This window comes from Drosophila busckii, chromosome X, assembly GCF_011750605.1.
Source record: "Drosophila busckii strain San Diego stock center, stock number 13000-0081.31 chromosome X, ASM1175060v1, whole genome shotgun sequence".
Classification (NCBI taxonomy): Eukaryota; Metazoa; Arthropoda; class Insecta; order Diptera; family Drosophilidae; genus Drosophila; species Drosophila busckii.
In genome coordinates this window covers 3,107,687-3,133,123 of record NC_046608.1, presented here as the reverse complement: position 1 = coordinate 3,133,123, position 25,437 = coordinate 3,107,687, and the positions used below count along the sequence as shown (strand labels likewise).

At 40.3% G+C, this 25,437-nt stretch overlaps 4 protein-coding genes across 6 annotated transcripts; 3 read left to right on the top strand and 1 right to left on the bottom strand.

The window, feature by feature from the left end:
- The first annotated feature begins 423 nt into the window (after positions 1 to 423).
- On the top strand, positions 424 to 2,382 carry LOC108605500 (V-type proton ATPase subunit d 1). Its single transcript, XM_017995248.2, has 3 exons — positions 424 to 782; positions 982 to 1,490; positions 1,552 to 2,382. Exons 1-3 carry the CDS (start codon positions 656 to 658, stop codon positions 1,966 to 1,968), a joined length of 1,053 nt encoding a protein of 350 aa, XP_017850737.1. The 5' UTR covers positions 424 to 655; the 3' UTR covers positions 1,969 to 2,382.
- A 1,193-nt stretch (positions 2,383 to 3,575) lies between these two features.
- LOC108605651 lies at positions 3,576 to 8,370 on the top strand. Its single transcript, XM_017995435.2, has 3 exons — positions 3,576 to 3,653; positions 6,581 to 7,490; positions 7,550 to 8,370. The coding sequence occupies exons 2-3, from the start codon at positions 6,587 to 6,589 to the stop codon at positions 8,089 to 8,091; spliced, it is 1,446 nt and encodes a 481-aa protein (XP_017850924.1). The 5' UTR covers positions 3,576 to 3,653; positions 6,581 to 6,586; the 3' UTR covers positions 8,092 to 8,370.
- A 3,428-nt stretch (positions 8,371 to 11,798) lies between these two features.
- LOC108604938 lies at positions 11,799 to 24,914 on the bottom strand. The gene is made up of 9 exons (XM_017994508.1): positions 24,721 to 24,914; positions 24,205 to 24,360; positions 23,565 to 24,096; positions 18,754 to 18,878; positions 17,946 to 18,020; positions 17,162 to 17,355; positions 13,998 to 14,089; positions 12,944 to 13,136; positions 11,799 to 12,887 (listed from the first exon to the last, which is right to left on the bottom strand). Exons 1-9 carry the CDS (start codon positions 24,912 to 24,914, stop codon positions 11,947 to 11,949), a joined length of 2,502 nt encoding a protein of 833 aa, XP_017849997.1. The 3' UTR covers positions 11,799 to 11,946.
- On the top strand, positions 21,083 to 22,015 carry LOC108607222 (clumping factor B-like). 3 transcript variants are annotated; one of them, XM_017997896.2, is made up of 2 exons: positions 21,083 to 21,524; positions 21,581 to 22,015. In XM_017997896.2, the coding sequence occupies exon 1, from the start codon at positions 21,140 to 21,142 to the stop codon at positions 21,521 to 21,523; it is 384 nt and encodes a 127-aa protein (XP_017853385.1). In that variant the 5' UTR covers positions 21,083 to 21,139; the 3' UTR covers position 21,524; positions 21,581 to 22,015. The 3 variants fall into 3 exon arrangements, with proteins under 3 accessions (XP_017853385.1, XP_017853384.1, XP_017853383.1); XM_017997895.2 differs by having other exon boundaries at positions 21,085 to 21,524; positions 21,594 to 22,013; XM_017997894.2 differs by having other exon boundaries at positions 21,088 to 21,533; positions 21,594 to 22,012.
- Positions 24,915 to 25,437: the final 523 nt, after the last annotated feature.

Sequence of the window (25,437 nt, the reverse complement as noted above, 5' to 3'; positions counted from 1 at the left end):
ATTACATACAGCATTAATAAGTTTTACCGTTATACGTGTCAGCGTCATTGCATTTTGAATCTTCAGCTGAATATTTTACATCTTCGATAAATACCAAAATAAAAGCTATACAAATATATTTAAAGCATTTGCTTACTTGCCGCAGCACCAAATAATCAAATGTTAAGCTTAAAACAATTGAAATTAGTTGCGCGCACACTTTTAAGCACAAAATAAAACCAAACGTACCAGCTTCTTGAAATATGACCAGGGCTGCAGTATCTCAGCGTGCTTTTGCGCAGAGTTGCTCGCTGCTCGCAGAGTTGCCAATTGCTGGGCAGCGTTGCCAACCAGTCAACAACAGCCAGTTGGCAGCACTGCCAGTCACTTGACATTCGGCGTTTTTTAGCACATTTGTGGTGGTGAAAAAAGCAAGAAGCAGAGCCAATGTAATCATATGACTTGTCGATCGATAGAGAAAAAAGTTGGAATTTTCTTTGGTGTTTGCTGCGTTGGAAAAGTTCAAATTTTTGTTGCACTCCCTCAAACGCCAACAGCCGTCGCAAGTGCAATATCCTAAGCAGTACTCTGCCAGTGAATACCAATCGAAATACTCTCAAATAGCCACTGGGTGTGTGTCTGAGTGTAAATCTGCTTTGAAGGTAACATAACAATCATGGAGAGCTCGGGATTTATGTTTAACGTGGACAATGGCTACCTGGAGGGACTGTGCCGTGGCTTCAAGTGTGGCATACTCAAGCAGGCCGATTACCTCAATCTGGTGCAGTGCGAGACACTGGAGGGTAAGTTAACTAATCAAACAAATGCGCCCCAGCAATAGTTTTTGTCTTAGTCACATGACATGCGAACGAGCGCCTGGCCTGCTATCAACGCCAACAACAATTGTCTGCTTGTCTGTGTGTGTGTGTGTGTGACTGTTTTTATATGAAAGCTTGTCTTGTGATTTGTTTTAAATAATTGTTTGCTAACTTTTTGTTTTAGATTTGAAGCTGCACTTGCAGGGCACTGACTACGGCAGCTTCTTGGCCAACGAGCCATCGCCGTTGACCGTGTCCGTCATTGATGACAAGCTGCGCGAGAAGCTCGTCATTGAGTTCCAGCATATGCGCAACCATGCCGTCGAGCCGCTGTCCAACTTTCTGGACTTCATCACATACGGTTATATGATTGACAACATCATTTTGCTCATCACGGGCACACTGCATCAGCGTCCCATTTCGGAGCTGATACCCAAGTGTCACCCACTGGGCAGCTTTGAGCAAATGGAGGCCATTCATGTGGCGTCTACGCCCGCCGAGCTGTACAATGCCGTGCTGGTGGACACACCTCTGGCGCCCTTCTTTGTCGATTGCATTTCGGAGCAGGATCTGGATGAGATGAACATTGAGATCATACGTAATACGCTCTACAAAGCATACTTGGAGGCCTTCTATAACTTTTGCAAAAAGATGGGCGGCTCCACTGCCGATGTCATGTGCGAAATCTTGGCCGTAAGTCTGCCATACGCCGTATTTACATATGTATTGAGATTTTCTATTTGCCATTTGACAGTTTGAGGCTGATCGTCGCGCCATTATCATTACAATCAACTCTTTCGGCACCGAGCTGTCCAAGGATGATCGCGCCAAGCTGTATCCCAACTGCGGCAAGATGTATCCCGATGGTCTGGCCGCCTTGGCACGCGCCGATGATTACGAGCAGGTGAAGACCGTTGCCGAGTATTATGCAGAGTATGCTGCACTCTTCGACGGCTCTGGCAACAATCCAGGCGACAAGACGCTCGAGGACAAGTTCTTCGAGCACGAGGTCAAGCTCAATGTGTTCGCTTTCTTGCAACAGTTCCACTTTGGCGTCTTCTATGCGTACCTCAAGCTCAAGGAGCAGGAGTGCCGCAACATTGTCTGGATTGCCGAGTGTGTCGCCCAGAAGCATCGCGCCAAAATCGACAACTACATACCCATATTCTAAAATACAATCACGTGCTCCACACACACACACACAAATAATTTTTAAAAAGAAACTATTTTTTTCCACCCTCACACTCGCGTGCGTGTAATTATTAATAACATATTATTTTTTTTTGTGTTCCCCTTTTTGTTATGCAATTGTTTATATGTATGGTTATTATATATTATCTGTATTAACGTATTTGGAGTATTATTGTATGTTGTTGTTGTTATTGTTGTTAACGGTCGCTCATCTGACGCGCAACACAGCAAAAAGAAACAAATCTGTAAAGTGAAATGCAGCTGCCACGCCCCCTCGTACACTCTTCGCCCATTCCGTTGCAACATTACCAATTGTTAAATACTGTCAACTCTGCAGCTGCATATTATTATATAAATCAATACTATACATATATAAATATAAATCATATTATAAAAAAAAAAAAGAAAACACATTGTATTGTAGCTCAAATTGCTAGCAAATGTTTCAGTTCAGTTCAGTTCAGGCGCCGTATGTATAATGCTTGTATTGAATAATTCTATATATACCGATATGTATATACAAACAGCACAATGTATAAAAGTTTCAATTAAATTCAGTTTTATTGTCAAACATTCCCATATAACAATAGTTTCTTATATGCAAAGAGAGAAAGAGACAGAGAACTTTTCGAAATATTTTAAACAGCTAACTTAAAATTATTTAAAATATTATTGAGCAGTGGGAGTTATTTTCAACTAATGCAAAGCTGTTTTAGAAGTTGAAAAAGCAGAGAATATGTTTATATAATATTTATAAACTGAATCAGTCAGTCGACCTGATTGTAGCATCTTTTCTGTCTAAGTGATGTTGCTATATTTATTTATTACTAATTGTAGCTTATAGCAACTGAATCCTGCAAGCTTGTTCTACTAAGTGTATAAATAGTTGGCTACGTTCAATTTGCTTTTTTCATATGAAATTAATGAGGATATATATATATGTGGAATATCTTAGTTCGAAGTTGTTAACTCTTGGCTCACGTACTGATCATAACTTGCAACTTTGTATGCAAATATAGCTCAAGATTTACTCTTGGGGGTGCAGCCCAAGTGAGTCACCAAGGAATTGCAGCCTAGACAAAGAGCTGCCTTTGTCTAAAGTTGAGGTCAATAAAACAAGAAGAAATTAAATGCAGCACCGATGAGGAAGAACCAACAAGCAACTGACGAGCTGACTGATTGTTCAACTGGCACGAATAACCGCAACAACAACGACAACAACAATAGTTCGAGCCAGGTTAATTATGCGAGACAGCGCGAGAGAGAGAGAAAAAAAGAGTGGGGAGCGCTGGGTGCGGTACGTGCTCAGGTTGCCGTTAGGTCCGAACAGGTGCCAACACGTTTGAGGGAAAAAGAAAGCAGCGCTCAGCCGCTTCTCAGCTCAGCTCAGTGTTCGGGCCAAACTCGGAGCTTGGATCTTGCCAATAACTCGGCTCGTTGTCGTTTTCTTCACGCAGTTGTGTTCCGCGTCTTACAACGTCAAGTTCAAAGTCTCTGGCTGCCGCTGCTGCTATCAACGGGCGCGCGACGACAATTCTTTAAATATATATATAAAAAAAAATTTTTTTTTTGGCTAAAATTGCTGTGCAAGAATTTTATTTTACAACATTTTTTTCAAAGTGAAGTTTTGTGCCAGGATAAGCGTAAATAATACCAAACAAATAGGTAAACAAATCTGAGTTAACTATATACAAATAATTTATATATGCCATGCCCTTTATTATTGCTGTTGAACAGGAAGTTTTAAAAACAACAGAAGCAACCAATGTCCAAATGCATATTAAAAAAAAAAATTACAAAAAAAAAGAAGTCGACGAGAAATTGTGTCAACCAGTTTAGCCATTGGCTTGGTTTGCTTTTGTTGTTGTTGTTGTTGTTGTTATTATTGTTGCTGTTGCTGCTTGGTGTTCTGCTTTTCGTTGTTGTTGTTATTGTTGCTTACCAATTTTATTTGATTTTGGCACTGGCACTCGTTTTACTTTCTACTCCAATGATCAACGCACATTTTGTTTGCATTGTCCGTCCGTCCGTCCGTTCGTGCTCATCTTGCTCAAGTTGGGTGCTAAAGCTAAGCCACGGCTCATCTGCTGATCAATTACAGGCCTGAAGAGAAAGTAATGCAAACAAGAACAGACAAACGTATATATATTTTATATTTATTTAAAAAAAGAGCAGCTCAAGTTCTTTGCTTTGAAGCGCTTAAAGCGTAAGCGGAAATGCTTCAAATCGAAAAATATACGTAACTTAACCTCAATTTCAATATCGACAGTGTCAGGCTCATATGCATGTGTGCGTATGTGTGTGTGTATAAATTAAAGCAACTGCAGTTTACATTTCACCCACAATAAAGGCCCAAAAATAAGTCGAGGCCAACGAGCCGGGCTGCCAGCAAAGAAAGCGACACGTAAATTATGCAAATCTCTTTCTCTCTCTCTGTGTGTGTGTGTGTGTGTGTGTTATATAAACAACTGAAGGACGTAAATGTCAACACTTTGTCAGCAGTTTAACATAAACATATGCAGCTTGTCTTAATTAAAAAAAAACTTGATCAAGCATAAAGAAATTTTGGAAAAACAAAAAAGTATTTCAAACACTTTCGCTGTAGCCGAAGCTGTAACTGCATAATTAACAGATTTCGATTTCGATTTCGACTTCGAGTTCGACTCGCTAGCACCCAACGGATGTGTTATGATAATTTTTTTTTTTTGGATAGAAGCTATTGTTAAGCTCACTTTCTATTTTCCTATGCGTCTCATAATTAATTAATGCTAATATCTTTTCACAAACCGTTATAATTTATTGACATAAATAGAAAATATGCGGCCGGCACACACGCAAGTGCGTTAAATGCAAATGAATATTAATTTTTGTTGCTTGCTCCATGCTTGTGTATGAATATTTATTTGTGGCACTGTTACGTATTGGAATGCCAGTGAAATTGGAAGTGACGCAGTTGGAATGTTTGAGGGGCAGAATTAAAGTTTTTCATTTTGCCAAACGGTAAACTCTTGTTGGCTGGGGGAGAGAGAGAAGAGAAGCCCACCCACTTGTGGTCAACTTCAGTTCCAGGCTCCATTTATGGTTAACTGTTATTATTGTTATGACCATTCTGACTCGAGTAGCTCAGCTGTTGTTGCTGCTGTTGTGGATGTTGCTGCCGCAAATGGTCGCATACTTTCTATCCACTAATAGACACAAACAGACATAGACATAGACAACAACAACAACAACAAATGGGTTACAAATTACAGTTGCCGCTGGCTGTTGTTGCCCAGCGGAAGGTCAGGCTTGTGGCTTATGGTCAAAGCTGCAATCAAACGTCAGTTAATTATGAAAAATGAGCAAGTACACACACACACACACATACACACACATATATGTGTATAGCATAATTTCTATATGGCAGCAACTTTCAGCAGCTGAACTTAAACAATGTAAAGTTGTCTCTATTTCGTTTATTTCTGCTTATTAAATATACTTAATATTAAAATACTTACGTATGCGTAATGTTTTTAAAATCCACAAAAGCTCTTTTGCTTAAATTAGTTAGCATTGTTTTTTATAAAGCTTAAATTAAAAATATAAATAAAATACAATTTTATGTAATTTAATTCCAATTCAATTGATTTTCATTATAAAGAATATAATAAAATATGGCAACTTAATCAAATCAAATAAAACCAGCACTAAATTTAACAAAAATATATAAGTTGCTTAAGTTATATAATTTTTAATTCAAAGTCTATAATACAAAAGAAAATTTCATACAACAGCACAAAGTAATTTAAAAATATTTATTTATATTTATGCAAAATAAATTTTAACTTCAATGCAAATAAAAGAAAAAAGCAAAAATTAATTTAAGCTATACATTGTTTATCTTTTTATAAATGAAAGCATAACTAAACGTAATACAAATTTAAATTCCATAAACCATAAACTAGTTAAACTATGTTACAAACTGTTCAAACATAATTTTAATAGTTAAATGAAAGTTGAAAAATGTGTTATTAACATAAATTGATGCATAGCGAGCTACTTGTGGATTCTTTTAGCAGTTGCGCTCTATTAAAAACTATGCGCTAACTTTTAAGGGGGGAGGGGGGGCGCGCGAGTTCAACTTGTGCCTCAATAGTTAAAATTTCACTTTGACAATAGCGAAAAGTTGGGCCACAAGCGGCGTTAATTGACACTAGAGGGCGCCACTCTCAATTCTAAGACTGTTAACTTGCAAATTAAATAACTTTACAGCTTCATTGTTGTTGTTGTTGTTGTTGTTGAGATTTCACTCTCGATTTTTTGTTGCTTTGTCTTTGAATTTGAATATTTGAAACGAAATTTGTTTGTTTGCAAATTATGCTTTGGCTGCCAAAAGAGAAAGAATGCGGAAGAGTGGCAAAAAATTATGTCAATATTTATTTAAATTCGTCAATTGCACGCGAACAACAAAAACAAAAAAAAAACTCAACGGTGAAATTTAATCGCACAGCAGCCAACAGCCAAAAGTTTTTTTTTATTTATTTTACTAAGTGTGGGGGGAATTTCTTTTTGGGTCATCGAATTTCATTGAAGCGTCTTTTGATTTCTTGCAGCAAAACATGGGCAATCCGTTGAAGCTCAGTCTGATGCTGTCGCTGCTGCTGCTGGCGAGCAGAACTTGGCTGGGAGCTGAGGGCAAGACGACGCATCGACGTGGCGACAAAATATCGGAGAACTTTAAGCAGCTCGACTTGCCACCAGAGGAAATCGATCCCAATGTAGCGCCACCAGAGCCACAAACTGTCAGCGAGACGTCGGCGCCGCTGCTTGAGGCTGCTGCTGCTGCTCCTGCAGTTGAGTCTGCAGCAGCAACAGTTGCTGCTGCTGTGCTGGATGAAACAGTCAATGAAATTGCCAGCGTTGATGCTGTGGCTGTGCCCGAAGCAGCCGCTGCTTCTGCCTCTGCTGCTGCCGCTGTCGCTGCTGAGCCCGCAGTCAGCGCCGTCACCGTCGCTCCAGTGAAGCCCAAGCCCAAGCCCAGCAAGGCCAGCGCCACAGCCAAGCCAGATGCCGATAAGAATCCCATCAGTCGCTACTGCAAGTGCACGGAGTCGCACTGCGATTGCTGCCGCAAGTTTGGGCTGCCACTGCTGCCCAGTGGACCAGGCTGCGCCAAGATCGCCTATCTGGGCAATGATGAGATGAGCGTGTCGCTGAAGTTTGGCGAGATTACGCTCGCCTCGCGTCGCATTTCCGCCAAGCGTGCGCGTCCCATTTGCGTGGGCATGCCCGGTGGCTACTCCAAGTTCTGTGGCCGCGTCTATGGCCTGTCGCGTGCGCAGGAGAACTTCAAGGCCTGCTTGGCCTTTGAGCTGCATGCCGAGGATGAGGTGGAGGCGCAGCTGCCCATCAGCTGCTTCAAGTTCGGCCAAGAGGGTCTGCGCGTGGCCGAGGCCGAGCCGCTGCCCACCAAGGTGAAGAAGCCAGCCGAGGAGGACGACGACGACATCTTTGGCTTTGGTGGTAATTAGGCGCAGCTGAGTTCACATCTATGCCAAGACTAATGCATTTTATTTATTTAGCTGGCGGCGACGATGATGATGACGAGGATGAGGATGACTACGATGATGCAGATGCTGCTGCCTCCGCGGAGGACGATGAGACAGACGACTATGCTGAGGCCGATGATGACGAGGCGCCCGAGGAGGCAGACTACGGTGGCTTTAGCCTGGGCGGTCTGCTGGACGAGCTCGACGATGATGAGGATGAGAAGCCTGTAAAGAAGCCGGTGGCAGTTGAGCCTGTGCCAGCTGCAACGGATCAGACGCGTGAGCATGTGGAGCTGGAGCAGGAGCCAGTGCAGAGCAAGGATGACACTGGCATGACAGCGGCCGAGCAAGTGGAGCAGGTGGCTGCCATGGCGGCTGAGGAGGCAACAGCAGCGACTGCAGCAGCTGCCGACGCCGTTGCGCCCACAACGTCGACGACGACAACAACAACAACCAAAGGCAAAAAGAAGGCGAAAAAGAACAAGAAGAAGAAGAAGGCTGCCGGCGCGACGGACGCCAGCGAGGGCGACTTTGCCTACGAGCTGCTCAATGGCCTGCTGGATTTTTTCAACTAAGCGGCCAGCGTGAGTTTGCCAATATGCTGGGCAATAGTGTAAATACCCTGTATAGGCGCTGAGCTGCTTTCAACAACAACAACAACAACAACAACAACAACAACAACAACAACAACAACAACAACAACAACAACAACAACAACAACAACAACAGCAACATCAAGAGGGCGCAAATCCGTTCTTAGCGTTTTCGGTTTGGAGTTGTCAACTCTCTATAACTTGCATTAATTTATTTATTTATTTATTTTCTGGCAACAGCAACAAAAATCAAAACAGCAACGGCCAAGTGTTAAAAAGAAAAATGAAATTGTCTAAACTGTACTTGTGTTATAATTTATTCAAAATAAAACGAAACGAAATAAACAAAATACTTGATGCTCTCCTCATTTGCATGCAAATCGCTCAGGGAGCTCAAGCGGCAGCTGCAGAACTTTTTAAGTCGCAAGAGTTGCAAGTTCAATACACTTGCAGAAAATTTTTTGTTTTTTATTAATTAACAAAAAATAAGCAAAATTAAGTGCTCATTGCTTCGGGTGTGTGCTAAAAATTTAAAATAATGTGGCAAAGCTAAAATTATATTTTATTGTATAGGCTGCTTGTTTTTGTTGCAGTCTAGCAAACATATATATCGCCTACAATTCTCTGATATGGCCTAGTCAGGTCTGCTTAGCTCAAATATATATACATATATGTATATAGATAATATATTAAAAGTATGAACGAATTATTATTAGGGGAGTGCAAAAAAATTAAACAGACATTACTTAGAGCTGTCCTATACTATATATATCAAGTGCCAATTATATAAGACAAATAAATTATTAAAAAAAAATAATTATAAAAAATATAACATGCTTAATATATTTATAAATTATTTTGTTTATAGCTTATGAGTGTGATAATAATTTGCATTATTATGTTCAACCCAAGGAGTCCCAATAAATTCAATACAATTTAGCAATTTATTTTGTTGAGCCAATTAGACGTTGCTACACCCACTCAGCGTATACTTGATATGCGCAGCGTTGGGTAAGCACAAACAAGCAAAATGTTTAGCGGTTGCCTTTTGTTTTTTTTATTTAATTACGACACATATTAAACTTTTTAATTGTATGCGTTTAAATTTTTAGAATCCAATTTAATTGAATTGACATAAATGATAAACAGATTCATTCATTACTGCGCTCGATAATTCCACGCGATTTTACACTAGCTATAGCTATGTCATATATATAGAGTTCTCTGATCTTGACAATACAATTCCATTTCTCATGTGTGCAATTGCACGTTTCACTTGCTCTAGCAATTCATTTTTTATAATATAATTAAATATATAACTAAAGCATAAATTCATATACAAATGTTGTTCATAAGTTTTTTTGTTTACGCGGTGCTATTAATTTTGATATATACTTAGAGAGCCGAAAGCTAAACTGAAAGTTAGACCGCTAGATTTTGAAAAATATATTCATTTGACATAAGTTAAATTTTCTTAACTAAATATAGAGTTACTCAATATAATTCTAAAAATAAATAAGCTAAACCGCTTTAAAAGCCAAAGTGTAAAAAATAAATCGTGTACAAATATGTAGACATAGATATTTGTATATATATATATATATATATAATTCACAACTTACACCGATATATATGTAGAAGCAAAATGTCATTTTTTTTTGATTATTTTATGTATTTTGTAATTTTTTTGTTGCTATTTTTTTACATTTTTTTCGTATTGATTTGATTAAACTTGTTACACCTTTTTATTGTGTATATAGATATATATGTTTGGAGTAAATATCGATTAATACATATATTGTATAATTATATATTTTGTATATAGTGTGTATATATGTAATTTTGATTTGGTACGTATGAGTGAAATGTGCGCCGTGCAAAATTCGTAGATCAAATGATAATGCCGAAAGTTTTATTCTAAATGTTGCGGTTTGGTTTAGTTTATAAAATGAAAATCTGGCGCACGTTAAGTGGTGTGTGTGTGTGTGCGTGTATGTGTGTGGGGAGAATTGCGATCAGTCTCGTTTTGTTTGATAGCATAAGTTAGTAAGTTAAGTGTGATGAGCAATGTTAAGTGTGTGGGCGATATAGTTGGATGGCTGATTGTGTGCATGTGGCGTATACGTAATGCGTAATGTGTCGTGTCGCTTGCGGTGTCGGATTGCTTTGAGCTTGTCTTTTGTGCTCATTTTTCTATCATTGCCTACTTAGAAATATTGAATGTGCGCACTCGACTCTAATCTAGCTGTGCTCAGAGTAAGCCCCAAAAACTCCAAAATTCGTTCTAAAATGCAAACTTTTTAATAGACTAGTCTGGCTGCCTACCCGTCAATGGTCAGAGCTCTGACTAATACTATATACGCCTATATCCTAGCTAACTATATGCGTTGACTTGAAAAATTCCTTTCGTTAGACAGTCCTTGGTGTCCTTTGTGTTGCTGCAATGTGTAGTGATAGTTATTTGTTCGATATGTATGTAGTGTGTAGTAGGCGAACAGTTTGTTGTACGTGTGTGTGTGTGTGCGTGTGTGTGTGTGTGTGTGTGTGTGATACAAGCCAAACAAGCAACAGTGCGTATGCGTATTATATGTCGTTAAGTTATTTTTGGAAACTGCTTCATAACTTTCTTGTCAAAAAGTTTCAAGAGTTTTTTGTTCTATATTGTTTTTCAATTTGTTTTTGCACAATTTACCAAATTGTTTAATTTAGTAAGAGATTTAGCAAAAAGTCAAAAGTCAGCATACAAAAAAGAGAGAGTCGGCTGAGTTCACAGTGCTATAATATATCACGTCTGTTGCCTGCTTGATACCCTGTATTCATTTTATATATTTTGTATATATTCATCTGTTTACACAACACAAAGAATTCTCAAAATACATTCATATCGTGTGCGAGCAAGTCCCGACACACGTTCATCTATATAGCAATTATGCTTTGTAAATTTCACGTTTATATTGTATTAATTAACTCACATTTACCTGTAATTATTTATATGGAATGCAGAATCATTAAAATTGTTTTATTTTGTTTTGCTTTGACTTCGGTTTTGATAGAAAATAATAATAATAATTACGTTTACTATTAATTAAAACATAATTTAGCAACATTTAAGACTGCTCAGCATATAATTAAAAGAATCTTTTTAAATAAGTCAGCTTATTTTCGCTTGCGCGCAAAATTTCAAATTTCGAAAATAATCTGAGCCACAATCTTTTCAATTATCTTCCACTGAATAGCTTAAAATACTTGCTGCATTAATTTCAAATTATTTGCAAACGTAAACAAACATTATTACCTGAAGACGCTTTACTTTTGTTTTTTGAAGTTTTTTGCATAATTTTGTGTAGTGAATTTGTAAATTTTGCTGTATTCAAGTTGAGTTTTTTTAAAATTATTGTCCGCATTTGAAGCCAACATTGATTTTATTTTCATTGAGTGCAACTTGAGTTTTGTATTTGAATTCCATTGTTTGTTTGTTTGTATGTCTTGGCATAAGATTTCATTTTCATTGATTGTATGTTTGTTTTTTTTTTTTTTGTGAAATTTACTTTGCATTGATTTTCATTGCTTGAGTTTTATTTTGTATTTTTATTTAGACAAAGTTTAGTTTAGATTGCAATATTTTATATTTAAAAACAGGAACCGTAGCTTTGTTTCTTAGTTGTTTAAACTAAAAAAAAATGCTCTTAAATATATATTTATAGTTATGTTTGTAGTTGTCGTTGCTGCTGCTGTTGCTCAATTGATATTTGAAGTGGTTGAGAAATTGCTGAAAACTTTTTTGGGGCTAACTTTATTTGATATGAAAGACATTGGCATGGAGCAGACTCGTTGTGCTTAGATGATAAATAGATCGGTGCAGCTGCTGGAGCTGCGACGCTTGATGTTTCGCTTGAATCGCAGCATGGAGGTGATGAACGTCTTTGTGCGCTTGGTGAGCTTGTTGACCACCTTGCGATTGCAGTCGAGTTGCGCCTCAGCCTGCTCCGCATCGCTGTCGCTGTTGTCGTCGTCGTCGCTATCGTCCTGCTCATTGTCCTCCATCTCGCTTTGGCTGCCACGTCCATAGCGCCTGCGTATTCGCTCCAACACTGAATCGTCGAGTGTTTGATTGCGACGCTGCTGCTTGGCTCTTGCTGCTGCCGCTTGAGCGGATGTGGACGGACCAGTGTCGTAGTCGGCGCTGCGCTGCTTGACGCTGCTGCTGCTCTTGCTGGACTTGGACTTGAAGTAGCGACGCTGGCGCATTGATGCGGTTAGTTGCTCGAACTTGCTGAGGGCGGCGCTCATGGCATGGCCATGTGTATGGCTCTGGCTCTGGCTCTGGCTTTGGCTCTGCGTGCGATTTGCATCGCTTGCGCTGGCACTGGTGCTCTCCTCCTCCTCCAGCTCACTCTCGCCCATTTTCAAAATGCTTTCTAAATTAAGTTTTCTTCGATTGGGCTTGCGCACCTGCTGGCTACGATTGCTGCCGCCAGCGACGGCGCCTATCTCAGGCGGGCGCACGTCGACGTTGTCGTTCTGCTCCTCTTCGTCTGGCTGGCAGACGCTCAGCTGGCGCACCATGCGCCTCGCTGGCAAATGCATGCGTCGATGATTTTGTATTGTGCTCTGCAGATTCAGCCGCTGCAGCTCGCTCTGGCTGAGCAGTCGTATGCGCTGCGGATTGAGCTTGACCTGCGCCACAATGCCCACCAACAGTTCGTCGACATTGTGATCCAAGCCCGACGATGTCTCAATGAACTTGCACGAAATTGTTTTGGCCAGTCTGCAACCAACTGCAAGCAAAGCAAATTAGCAGCTTGCACCGCTGGCAAACGCCCGCCAAACTCACCATGCCGCGACACCTGACGATGCCGCTCCAGGTCAGTCTTATTGCCCACGAGGATGGCGCCACGGGTGAGCAGCATGTCGTTCTCCTTGAGGTACTGCAGCACGCGCTCCGCGCATCTGTAAGTGCAGCGGTCCACCACGGAGTAGACCACAACGAACAGGTCAATGTTGTAGGTGGCGCAGAAGGCCTCAGTCTGCCCAAAAAGAACAAACAAAGTGTAAAACAAATTTTAATTGCAGCAGCACTCATAAGTATGCTACGAAAAATAATTGAATGGCTTCCCAACAACAAATGCAAATAAAATTAAAATTTTGCAGCGGTAGCGTAAAATAAGCCATAGTAGCGAACTTATGAATTGCATATAATTAACAAAATATAAGCAGGCAGCAATGTAGTTTAAATTTCTTTTGCTTTTCTATATATATTTATTATATAGCTACTAGCTACTTGGCAGCTTACTGCGAGCAAAATGAGACTTTGATTGCCTTAGTTGGAAGCTGCTTAAAAATTATAGATAATTGCACAATCGCTGCTAAAAGCAGCTGCGTGCACTTTAAGCTTTGGTGTCAAGTGAAGACGCCAATGCAGTTTTATCGAATTGAAAGTGCCAAACTGAATTAGCCACGGCCTAAAGCAGCTGTCCAAGCGCAGTGAGTGCAGAGCGGAACAGCAATTGCCTGCAGCTCGTGGGAAGCAGTCATGTGTGTGTGTGTGTGTGGGTGTGGGTGTATGTGTGTGAGTTGTTTTCATTTTTCATTTCGCTTGGCTTGCCAGCGAAATCGCTGATGCTATTTGGCTGCACCTGCAACACACACACACACACGCATGAGTGGGCTGTATGTGTAACGGATTTTGTCAAGAGACAGAACAAGTGTAAACTGCTAATAATGAAAGCAGAAAAACAGCAAAAGGCAGCAGCGAGTGAAATGAAAAGGAAAAAACAAAATGTATAAAGTGTTAATGACATTTGACAAATGTGTGAGGCCAGAGCGAAGCGGAGCAGGCATAAACGCGTGTCTAGAGTGGGTGATTGGGTGATTGTCTTGCTACTTACCGACATCTCGCAAGCTGGATGATCAATAACCTCCAGGTCTGTCTCAATGTCGTCCACGAGCACCGACACAGTCTTCTGCCCATAATCATCATCTGGAAAAGAGAAAACAATTTCACATTTCATTCACATGCGTGCGTGCGCAATAAATGTTCGCCTGTGTGTCCTCGCTGTGTATTTCATTTAGATTTACCTTGCGCCATTGCACACACTTCCAATATAATCAAGTTAATGCGCTTACGCGCGCAATTACAGACAGCACTAAATATTTCTGTCTGCAATTGTGACATAAGTGCTAAGATTTAAGTTCATTTCAACTAACTGCTAGGCTAAGCATTTAATTTTGTTTGTCATCAAACACAGGTGAATGCTTTAAAGTTTAGCAGCTCACACCTGAAGTGCAACTTTTGCTGTTTGAATTGTTTGCCAGTCAATTGCTTGGCCCACCCAATGAGCCAAGAATTTTCTTTGTTGCGCTTTGCTGCCTGCACCAGTCGACAAAAGTGTTTCGACAGCAAATAGCTGGCACATATTTTTATGTTATTTATTAAAGCAATAAGCACAAATTGGTTGCTAAGCGACGCTAAACTAAATTAAAGCAGCTGCAAATATTCAACTTAATGTGCTATAAGCTTAAGCTCGAACTTGTAGTGCTTGACTTGAAAAAGAAATAAAATAAATTGTATGCAGCTTGTCAACATACTTATGCACATGCCTGTGCCAAGCTAATATATTTATTTGCTTGTAGCTAAGGCCATGGCCACCTGCTTTCTGGAATGTCTGCTGCTATGAATGCAAAGAATTTGTAGTAAGCATTAACTTTATGCTGTTAAATAAATAAATCTGCTCAACTTAAAGCTGCGCGCTCAAGCGAACTGTGCCAAATGCTGTGGATGAGGCCTGGACTTTGGTATTAAAACCAACACAAAGCGACACTGCGTCACCCCCCCATTGAGTTTATGCCCCGCTGCGTTTGCTGCGGTCTCATAAAAAAAATGCAAATGCCACCCACGCACGTGAGCTGCAAGTGCAACTGCCACTGCAATTCACAAACGTTTGAGGCAAAAGGCAGACAAAGGCCTGCACCTCGCTGTTGTTGTTCGGTTGGCGTCAATATTTGGCTTACGCTGGCTGTCAAATATTTAAGTGCCACGCCCCACGCGCACATATGGGCTTTAATTGTAATTGCATGTTGTATGTAATTTTGACATTCTCTGCTGTGGCACTAAGCGTTGCCCCATTTGCTTATCAGCCTGCTTGGACATTCGGCTCAGCGTTAAAAATAAAACTAACAAACAGCAGCAGCAGCAGCAGCTGCACAGTGTAGCAAATAAATGGCAAAAAAGTAAATGAATACACAGGCAAGTAAGCTGCATACAAAATAAACTTTTTTTTTATAAAATTCCAATTTATTTAGATGTGTATTTTGCAGTTAAATTAGTTTGCTGCAACTTTACCTAATTATAATTTACGAAATTAAACTAAACTATACTAATAATAAAATAATACTTTAATAGGATGTGAGAATAACTTGGTTATAAGCCTAGCTGACAAGTCTTGGGGGTGTTGCCTCTTAAGTCTTCTTGTGTGAGACGTCTTATTAAACAGCTAATAAGTATGCTATGAAAAATGTCTAAATTAAAGGAAACAGCAACAAATATGAACAAAATATGCAGTTTATTATATGTAAGTAAATTTTGGCAATTGTAAAAATTTGTTAACATCAATTTTGAGACACTGTGCTTTGCCAGCTAAACAATAATGCAGCACGCAGACACGCCAAGGACTTGCACAATTAAAGTTTGTGTGGCTGTGTGTGTGGCTTAGTGCTTGAGATGTCTTGGGCTTGGACTTGAACTGCAGCGCGCAGCGCTAATTAAAACTTGCCACACACAGCTCGCGATTGCAGCTGACTGAGTTGGCAGCCTCCCAAGTATTTGCACAAGCTGTTGGAACTCTTCGAATTGCTGGTGCTGCAGCTTTAAGCGCCGCGCTGTTTTTTTTGTATTTTATTGTGGCGTTGATCTGTTGCACGCAAGTCCATAAATCAGTCAGTGCTAATGGACACAGTGCTCGCAGCTCTAATGGCGAGCATAAACATATGTGCGCTATATATTGCGCATACGCCCCGAACACACACACACGCATACGCATACATATCCGTTATTAGCGTGCAACATTCAATCGCAGCCAGGTGCGTGTGTTGCGCCTTAGATTATGAGCACACAAAGCAGACACGCCCACGCCCACGCCCATACCGCCCACTAGCAATACGTTGACTCGTTTGGCCCCTTGGCGTATTTTATACGCTGCATGCACTTCCGTTCGTCCGTCTCATTATATACATATAGATATATATATATATATATAGCTACCCAACTTCGCTTTAAAGCCTTGCGCCCCCATTGGAGCTGTGGCCCGTGTTAATGGCAATCGGCACATTGGCCCAGACACTTTGTTGTTGCTGCTCAGGTGCGCTTAACTAGCTTGGCAGCAACAAATATGGGCTTGTGGTAAAAGTTAATAACATTAGCAGCGACACTTTTCATACTTTTCATAAGCCTCGAGTCGTTGAAACGCGGAGGTCGCAATTAAAATGCAAATGCGCTTGATTAAAAATCGCAGACACCCAACGAAAATTCAGTCTAAGCGCTCACACACACAGACAGACGAATTTACATATATGTATGTGTGTGTGTGTCTGTGTTAGATATAATATTTGAATAAATTGACGCTAAGCTTAAGTAAATATAATATTAAGTAGGCAAAGAACTTTCAAATTATAATGTTAGCTAAGAATTTTCAGAGTTGTTAATATTTTTACATCAATGCAGTAACAAAGCTGTATACAAATTAATTTTAAATAATTTTTAATTATTTGCTTTAAGTTCAAGCAATAAAATTGCAGCTTTATTATGAAAAGAACCCAAAGCAGTTACTAGAAAAACATTTATTTATAATTATAGCTAATTATTAAGTTACTTAAGCTAAGCTGCTGCAGCTTTTTAAATTGTTGAACAATCAAAACTGTTGATATTAAAAATATTAGAAATATATGTAACTAATAAAACTTTGTTTAAGCTAATAAAATATGAATAGAAATTTAAGCAAATCTAACTGCAGACTTAACCGCAATTTCATAAGTGTGTGTATTTTTATGGACTTACCTAAGCTCAAGTCGTAAGCACATATATAATCTGAGGTTGTAAATTGATATGTCAGTGTTGTCTTGCCCACGCCGGAAGGTCCCAGCATTGCAATTTTATAAGCCGGAACTTCGGTGGCAAATGATTGTTTAGTCTGGTTTGAGTCTTGTTGTGCATTCGCCTCGTTGACATCCGCCGAAATGCGTGAAGCATTGCTGTGGAGAGTGGAGAGTGGAGAGTGGAAAGAGGGGGGGGCATATGAGTGTAAATTATGGCATTGCTAGCAACGCTATAGACAGCGTGACGAGGCGTGTGAAAAATAACAATAATAATAATAAACAGCAAACGGCAAAGGCAAGAGCAACAGACAAAATGCTGAACGAGAAGTTATGCTGGCCAAAGAGTTCGAGCTAACATATAAAGGTGCGACGTATGCGCAATGTAAATGCTTAGAGGGTATAGCCAGAGTCTCGAGCAAGCGAGCGATGGCATAAAAAATTGTGAATTCCTGCAGACAAGTCGCAAGTCCTTAGAGCTGCTGCCACACAGTTGCTTTGCCACCGGAAATCGTTACTTCTATGCATGTGTATGTGTGTGTGTGTCTGTATGTGTGTGTATAAAATGTATAAAATTAGTCTGTATGTTACAGTCGTTCAACTGTCTGTCTGTGTTTGCTTCCTTTTGTGCGCTGTTTGAACTTCGCCCTTCGCCTGTGCTTTTGCCTGTTTTGTCTGCTGCTGTTTTTTTATTTTTTTTATTGTCGTTTTATGGCCACGCCTCGCCATATTGAAGACTTCAAGCTCACCTATTGTGCCGATCCACGCCGCTGTGTGATGTGCCTGTTGATGCCACTGAATTGATCGAACGTGACATTCTGCTGCTGCAAAAGTTTAAGTTTAATGAAAAAAAGAAGGAAAAACAATTCAGTTCAATGCAGCTTTATGTTAACGTTAACGTTGCTCTTCAAATAAATTCGTTTACAATAAATGCTTTTCTTTGAGAATTTCTTGGTCTTCTTGCCAAATGCAATCAATGCGCGCTTTGGGCTCTGGGCTTTGAGTGAGCCATACAAATATAATATTCAATAGAATTTAATTAAACGCACTTTTGCATTTGTGCGAATGCAATAAGCTTATAATAGTCAAACAAATTTCACATGAATGCAATCAAAAATTTGCATTGCATTTCAAAATGAACACAAGTCGTTTGTTAATTCTTTTTTGGCCTATAAAATGCTGCTGCTATATTAATATTTAAAACTGCATGCGAATTGTGGCGCTCAACAAACTTTGCATAACTTTCGCTTTAGCAACAAATATGAAACTTAAGCAAATATAAATATTGCATTGCCACTTATAAATGTAAAATGTTTTGCTTGCTAGCAGCGACTGTTATGAGCTGATGTATCAATTAATTGTTAAACAAAATAAAGCAGCGACTCTAAGAATTTAAACAGCAATTTTATATTATTGCAAGTAAATGAATTAAGCGGCGAGCGTGCAGTCTAATGTATGTTTAACTAATATAATTCGCCACCTGCCAGCCTAAGCTTAGTCGCTGCGTTTGCTTAATGGCAATTATAAATAAATTAAGAATACGCAATGTGTACTTACCGCAGTGAGTCTCCTAGATTGCATACACCTTGATTGGTGATGCTAAAACTACGCAAACGGTAGTAATTAACATCACCATCCAAGCCACATTGAATTGCGGAGCGGCGTGTGTCGGCCAAGCGTGGCTATAATAGAAATCAGATGCGAAAATATAGTTTGGCCCACAATTAAGTGAACTTTACCCGTCAACTTTTTTTTTGACTTCGGCTAGCTTTTGGAATATTGGAGAAAGGTAAAGTTAGTAGGTGCAGCCTGCTCACAGGCTCTATAATATAAACAAAATTAGCCGCACATATTGCTTGGAAAATAAATCAAAGCTAATGCCGCAAATTATGTGCAAGCAATTTGCTATGACTCACATATATGCATAGCTTGGAATTGATGATACAAAGTGTATCAATTGCTTGGCTGCGGCTAATTTAAATGTTCGCTTTTTATTTTGTTTTGAGCTGAGTGCTTTGTTTGTTTGAGCGGCTGGTTGCTTTCAATTTAAATATGCAGCATGACTGAGCAATTGTCAACTGTTGAGGGCTAGTCAAGCTTTGTTGAGAGGGGCGTGGCAACTATACAGCTATTCAGCCGAGACTTGTGTGTTTGCCACATGCCACACTTGTGTCGCTCAGTGCAAAACATATGCAACAGCAAGTTGACGCATTAAGTTTATATACACTTTGATTAGTGCTTAGAATGTGAATAATTTCGTAGTTATTATTCGGAAATTTTCAGCATCGGTCAAAACCATGACAAAGCGTAATAATTTATTTCAATTTTTTAATTGCTTAATTGCTTATTGCTTATTGCTGCAAAGCAAATGTGAAACTTAAGCAAAATAATGCTTAAGGATTAAACAAAGTCAACTAAGTAGTTGACTGAAATTTGAGCATCTTTTTTAATACTGTTTTGATTTTAGCGAATTGTTAATAAATTATAAACTATTAAATAAATTATAAGCTAAGCGCAACAACAAGACTAAGTTGTATATAAATATATATTTTTAAAATAGTGCAAGCAGTTTCGAAATAAATTCGTATTAGTTTTACGTACATAGGGCTAAGCTGAGTGATTGAAATGTGCAACAACTATTGTATTATTTATTATTAATTCGTGAAAACATCGATAGCATAAACTTTTGTAAATCAAAATAAATAATTTATACATTTTTTTTGGACTTGCGTGGAACGTGGGAGGAAATAAAATAAAAGCGATATGTGCACCAAGTTTGCTTGCTGATCAAGAACATATATACGCCTTGTACTACCTGTTACATACACATAATCATCCATTGTTGACAAAAATGTCGAAAGTGTATAAAAAGCAGCGCTCGCCACTAGGGGCATGCTCTTTGTTGTATGTGTGTGTGTGTGTGTGTGTTTTGAAAAATTGCCATAATGTTGCAAGTGTGGCATAGTCATTAGCTTGGATTTATGTGCGCAGCTTATCGCTGGCAACTTTGTTAAACTCTGTGGCACTCATCATTATTTGGCAGCGCCTCAGTCACACGCCCACTGCCGCCCACCAGCACAAGGCGCTACTGCTAGACTGCTAGACTCTTTATCTATGCTGGCATGCACTTATCTAGACGCTGCCGTTGCCGTTGCTAATGTAATTAGTTTGTGAAATTGCTCGAGTGAAAATTGTGCAGCGCCGCGCGCCGTGCGTCACGCCCCAAGCTGCGTGCACCACAGCACAGCAAAAAAAATTACAGCGCTGCATGCAAAGCAAACAAAACAAAGCAGCACCCGCACTCGCTTCAAAAGCGAGTGTGCCACAAAAAGTGGCACATTGACCGAGGGTCAACAGGCGGCAGCGGCAGCATTGCCGCATTTGTCACAGTGTGTGTGTGTGTGTGTGTTTGTGTGTGTCTGCATTTGTTTATGACAAACAAAAATTGATTTCAATGCGAATTTGAAGTTTTGTGGCAGTCCAATTAACCCATTGTTGCCGCATACAAAAGCCGCATATAGCAAAAATTAAAATTGCACAATTCACAACTAACGAGCGCGTCCATACAGAAATCTAAGCTGCTACAGCAGTTACGCTAATATTGCTTTCCTTAGAATTTTAATAGTCAGTCAGTCAGTCGTCCTCTGGCTGCCCACTGACGCCCACTTAAGCAGCCAATCAACTTGGGATTGCGGGCAACCTGCTGCATTGGCTGCCTGCATTTTCACTGGAAATATGCTAAGTTCACAAATTGTGTACATAAGCAGGCCTTGGCTTGTTTTCCTTCCATTCTAACTGCCTTGACTTCAACACAATGCTCAGCATATTCATTCGTTCAAAAGCATTCGTAGTGTGGAAAACAATTTTCCATTTTTCTCAAAAAGTATTTTCTAGTAGTTTTTCATTTCATATATATATATAATTTTTTTTCTCTCGCGCAACTATGGACCCGAACCCCAATGAGCAGAACAACGATGATTTCTTTTCGTCGCTGCCGCAAAGCCTTCAAGGACTTGTGGGCGTGGGCATAACAAACGAAACAGTTGAAAGCTTAATTAATACACTGCGTGCCGAGATCGCTAAGGCAGCTGAAGCAGCCGGTGTGGCTTTGCCTGCGTATTCGGATGCGAATGCGGATGAGGATACGGATACGGATACGGACACGGACGCGGATATGAATCCGGACATGGATATTGATAGTGAGGACGAACCGACAACGTCAAGTGATACCTTTTATTTATCAAACTCGAGCGCTGAAAGTATTGCCAGCCATATGGAAGTCGATGAGAGCAGCCAGTCCGAGAGCGAGTCAAGCGACCGCAACTGACGTGAGTCTCGTAAGCTAACTTAATATACAAATGTCAAAAAATTGAATTTTGCCAAGTCAACTCTTGCAGGCCAAACTAAATTTTGCATTGCTTTGCGGCTACAAGCTGCCACTGCCCACAAAAACAAAACAAGAAAAAAAGAAAAACACAAACCAACAATTGCATTTCATGGATTTCGGAAACTCACACACACATCAGCTGACTGACTGTCTCTCTCTGTGTGTGTGTGTGTGTGTGTGTGTGATAAGCAAGTCCTGCTGGAAATGTAATATTCTAGTGGCAATGCGGCCCCCAGGGTAGCTCCTGCTGTCGTCCTGAGCGATTAAATTGTAGCCCAGGCAAAAATGTTTATTTTTAAATTCAAGCACGTAGCAGCAGCAGCTTATTGCTGTTGCTGCCGAATAAATAACTTATTTGAACATTCAGACATAAAATACATTTCGCTAATTTTTATGTACACTCAACCACTTGCAAATTAAAAGTCTAAACATTACAATTCTGAGCGTTTGTATTGCAGCAAATGTGTTGCATTTAGCAACGCCAACTAGTTGACTAAAATTTGTAATTGTAAGCTAAGCGCAATAACTCTACACTCAAAAATTGACTAAGTTGTATATAATTATATATATTTTTATTATTTCAAAAATAGTGCAAGTAGTTTAGAATATTTGGCAAAGGGATAAATTCGGAATAAATTCGGTTTAATTTTATATATATAAAGGCTAAGCTGAGTAATTGAAATGTGCAACAACTATTGTATTATTTATTATTAATAAGTGATAATATCTATAAATAAATACAAAATAAATGATTTATAAATTGAATCAAAGCAATGAGCAATTATTATTTATTAGCATAAGCTTTTGTAAATCAAAATCAATATTGCTATTAACTTATAAATTAAATGAAAGCAATAAAAAACGTTTTCAAAAGAATGACAAACTTTTATAAATGAAATACAACTATTTTTGCCAATTTTGTAAATAAAATAAGCTATAAGTTAATGCAAACTTGTAAAATAAAATGAATTAAATAATTATAAGCTTTTGTATACATTTTATATATATATATATATATATATATATAGTAAGGTTGAGAAAGGTTAAAGTTGGCATTAAGTTTACTGCTACAACAGGCGAGTCTACTAATTTAACAAGTGGACAAATTAAAGTTGGGCGTCACCAACTTTTAGATACACTTTGACTAGGGCATTCCAGCAAACACATGCATGCACTCACAAACACATACACACAAAACAGCGTCAGCAGCGTCTGCAGCGCCGTCAGCACGTGCACCCCGCTGTCTATATTGAAAATTTAAATGTAAATAACTTCTAAGTTATTTATCCGATTTCGTTCTGAAATTTTTTGCACAACGTCACAGAACCATGACATGAGCAATTTTTGTGATTTTATTTCAGATTTAAAGATTCTCTTGTCCACTGCCCTGTATATTATCATTTTTTTTTTCGATGTCCTGGATATAGGAGCGACCTACCAACCCACTATTTGGTGCTCTTCGCTTCCTACAGTTGCTGGAGAAACACGCACCTCCATTCAGACGAAGCTTATCGACTCAGCTTGTCGAGCTGATCAACAATATATACTTTATGGGGTCCTTCGCCCTGTACATACATTTGCACAACTTCATGATACCCTTTTTTCCATTTTTTACAAAAATGTCAAAGTGTATAAAAATAAAATGTTGATAAAACGCTCTTTAAAAACTGTAATTGGCTATGTGGATATTATGCATATATAGTTTGCAACTTCCACTCTATATTCTATATATGCATCAATTTGCTTTATTCAATTTCTCAAGTAATTTGTAATTGCGCTTTTGAAAGCGAAAGGAAGCAATGTTATTGGCAGCTGGGACAGGACAGGACAGGACAGAACAGGACAGTTGATGCTAAAAAAAGCAGCTGCTCGAGCAGAAATTAAAGATAAATAAATAAATAAGAGCAAGCGCTGAGTTGCAGCTGCTACTTTAACCCAATTTACAATTATTAAATTTAGTTTTATTTTTAGCTCGACTCACCTTGCGGTTCTCGGCCGGCATGCTTGAGGTGCGGAGGCGCTGGCGTTCAGCTGATGCATTCAAGCGAGTGCCAAAGAGCGTGGCAGCAATTGTGGAGGCGCTGCCATGCACAGGTGCAGCAATTTCGATTTCAGCGGATGTAGGATATGCTGCCTCTCCTACACCGCGCTCCCGTTGCTGCGAAGCTGACGACTGCTGCTGGGAGCGCTGCACTTGCGAATATGATGATGTGAGTAGCTGATGATGATGCTGATGGTGGAGAGCGAATGGTGTGGCGCTGTCTTGGCTTGTGGTTGAGTCGTTGGCATCGGGGCCACTGGTGGTGCTGGTGTTGGCGTTGGTGCTGGTGTTGGTATCTTCGACAACAGCAGCCAAGGCCGAGCTCGAGCCTAGCAAGCAGCTAATATCTCGCTCATGGCTCATTGGCAAACCGGTGCCGGCATATTGAGGCGACACGGCACCGGACATGGCCTGCTGAAACGTTAACACACCACTCTCCGCTATACACAGATTCAAGTTTGACGCTCTATGGCTAACATGGGATTTAGATAAAGATTTAATGAATTTGAAATTGCGTCGCGACTGGACGGCGACGCGTGGCTGCGCGAGCGATCTCCGAGAGGCAGCAGCAAATACTCACCTCTCATCATCGGCATGCGCATGAGCGATGCGTAAGTTCTCATCGGTCGAGAGTGGTGCATGCAGCAAATTGCCAGCAATCGACGAGGAGCGACGTCGATGCACAATCGGTGACCTAGGCTGGCCGCTCAAGCTTTGCTGTGAGCAGAAACATGAGCTAAGTACATCAAGTAAACGAAATAAACCCATGAATATGCTTACGCGACTGCTGCTAGCAGCATAGCAGATGCCATCTATTGCATCTGCTGCACCTGCTGCTGCTGCTGCTCCATTCAAATAGTCGCCATAACTGCTGCGAGTTGCTGCGGCAGGACCAACAGCGCCCAGCTGCCAATCATCAGCATCGCGTTCGCGCTCACGCTCAAGGCCGCGATTTATCTCCTGCTGCCAATTGTTGTAAGTCAGATTATAATAACTGCCAGCATATCCTGGCAGTTGTCGATGTTGCTGCTGCTGCTGCTGCTGCTGCTGTTGCTGTTGCTGCTGCTCTAGCGGCTGTATGTTGTAATTGCTGTACCCAAGATTGCGACTGCTGTCAAGTGCATATTGCTGCTGCTGGCTATACAGCTGCGATTCGCGCGTTTGCAATGCGCCCAGGCTGTTCTGGGTGGGCGGAATGGGCAGCAGCCGATGCACATGACCAGGACCATAAGGAGCAATTGGTGCAGCAGGCAGAGCATATGACTGCGGTGGCTCCAGTTGCTGTTGCATATATTCTTGTGCTGGCTGCGGCAACATAAACTCGTATTGCTGCTGCTCGTACTGCTGCTGCTGCTGCTGTTGCTGCTGCTGCAACAGACGCATTTGCTCTTGCTCCTGTTGCTGCTGCTCATACTGCAGCTGCTTTAAGCGCAGCTCCTCTGCTCGCTGCTCAAGTTTGCGCTGCGTTTCCTGCATCTGCATCTGCTCCTGCTGCTGTTGCATTAATATTTGCTGCTGACGCTCCTGATGCAGCTGCTGTTGCTGCTGCAGCCACAGTTGCTGCTGCTGCTCCTGCTGCTGCTGCTCTTGCTGCTGCTGCTGCTGCTGCTGCTGCTGCTGCTGACGCGACGTATTCTTGAGTATGGGCCTAGGTCTCAGCTGCGGCGGAGCTGGCGACGGCATCAGTGTTGGTTTGCAGCCTGGCTCGTCGTCCTCATCGCAGCTGGTGTCTGGGGATAAAAATATTTCTGCCACTATACATAAATGCAAAAAAGTATGCAGCATAATAAATAGTCAAGCAATAAGTGTAACA

Coding starts and splice junctions, on each gene's coding strand:
- LOC108605500 (XM_017995248.2), top strand. CDS start 656: ATGGAGAGCTCGGGATTTATGTTTAACGTGGACAATGGCTACCTGGAG. Junction 783..981: donor GCAGTGCGAGACACTGGAGG/GTAAGTTAACTA, acceptor TTTTTGTTTTAG/ATTTGAAGCTGCACTTGCAG. Junction 1,491..1,551: donor TCATGTGCGAAATCTTGGCC/GTAAGTCTGCCA, acceptor GCCATTTGACAG/TTTGAGGCTGATCGTCGCGC.
- LOC108605651 (XM_017995435.2), top strand. CDS start 6,587: ATGGGCAATCCGTTGAAGCTCAGTCTGATGCTGTCGCTGCTGCTGCTG. Junction 7,491..7,549: donor CGACATCTTTGGCTTTGGTG/GTAATTAGGCGC, acceptor TTATTTATTTAG/CTGGCGGCGACGATGATGAT.
- LOC108607222 (XM_017997896.2), top strand. CDS start 21,140: ATGGACCCGAACCCCAATGAGCAGAACAACGATGATTTCTTTTCGTCG.
- LOC108604938 (XM_017994508.1), bottom strand. CDS start 24,914: ATGCAACAGCAACTGGAGCCACCGCAGTCATATGCTCTGCCTGCTGCA. Junction 24,097..24,204: donor GCGCATGCCGATGATGAGAG/GTGAGTATTTGC, acceptor ATCCCATGTTAG/CCATAGAGCGTCAAACTTGA. Junction 18,021..18,753: donor AATCTAGGAGACTCACTGCG/GTAAGTACACAT, acceptor AAACTTTTGCAG/CAGCAGAATGTCACGTTCGA.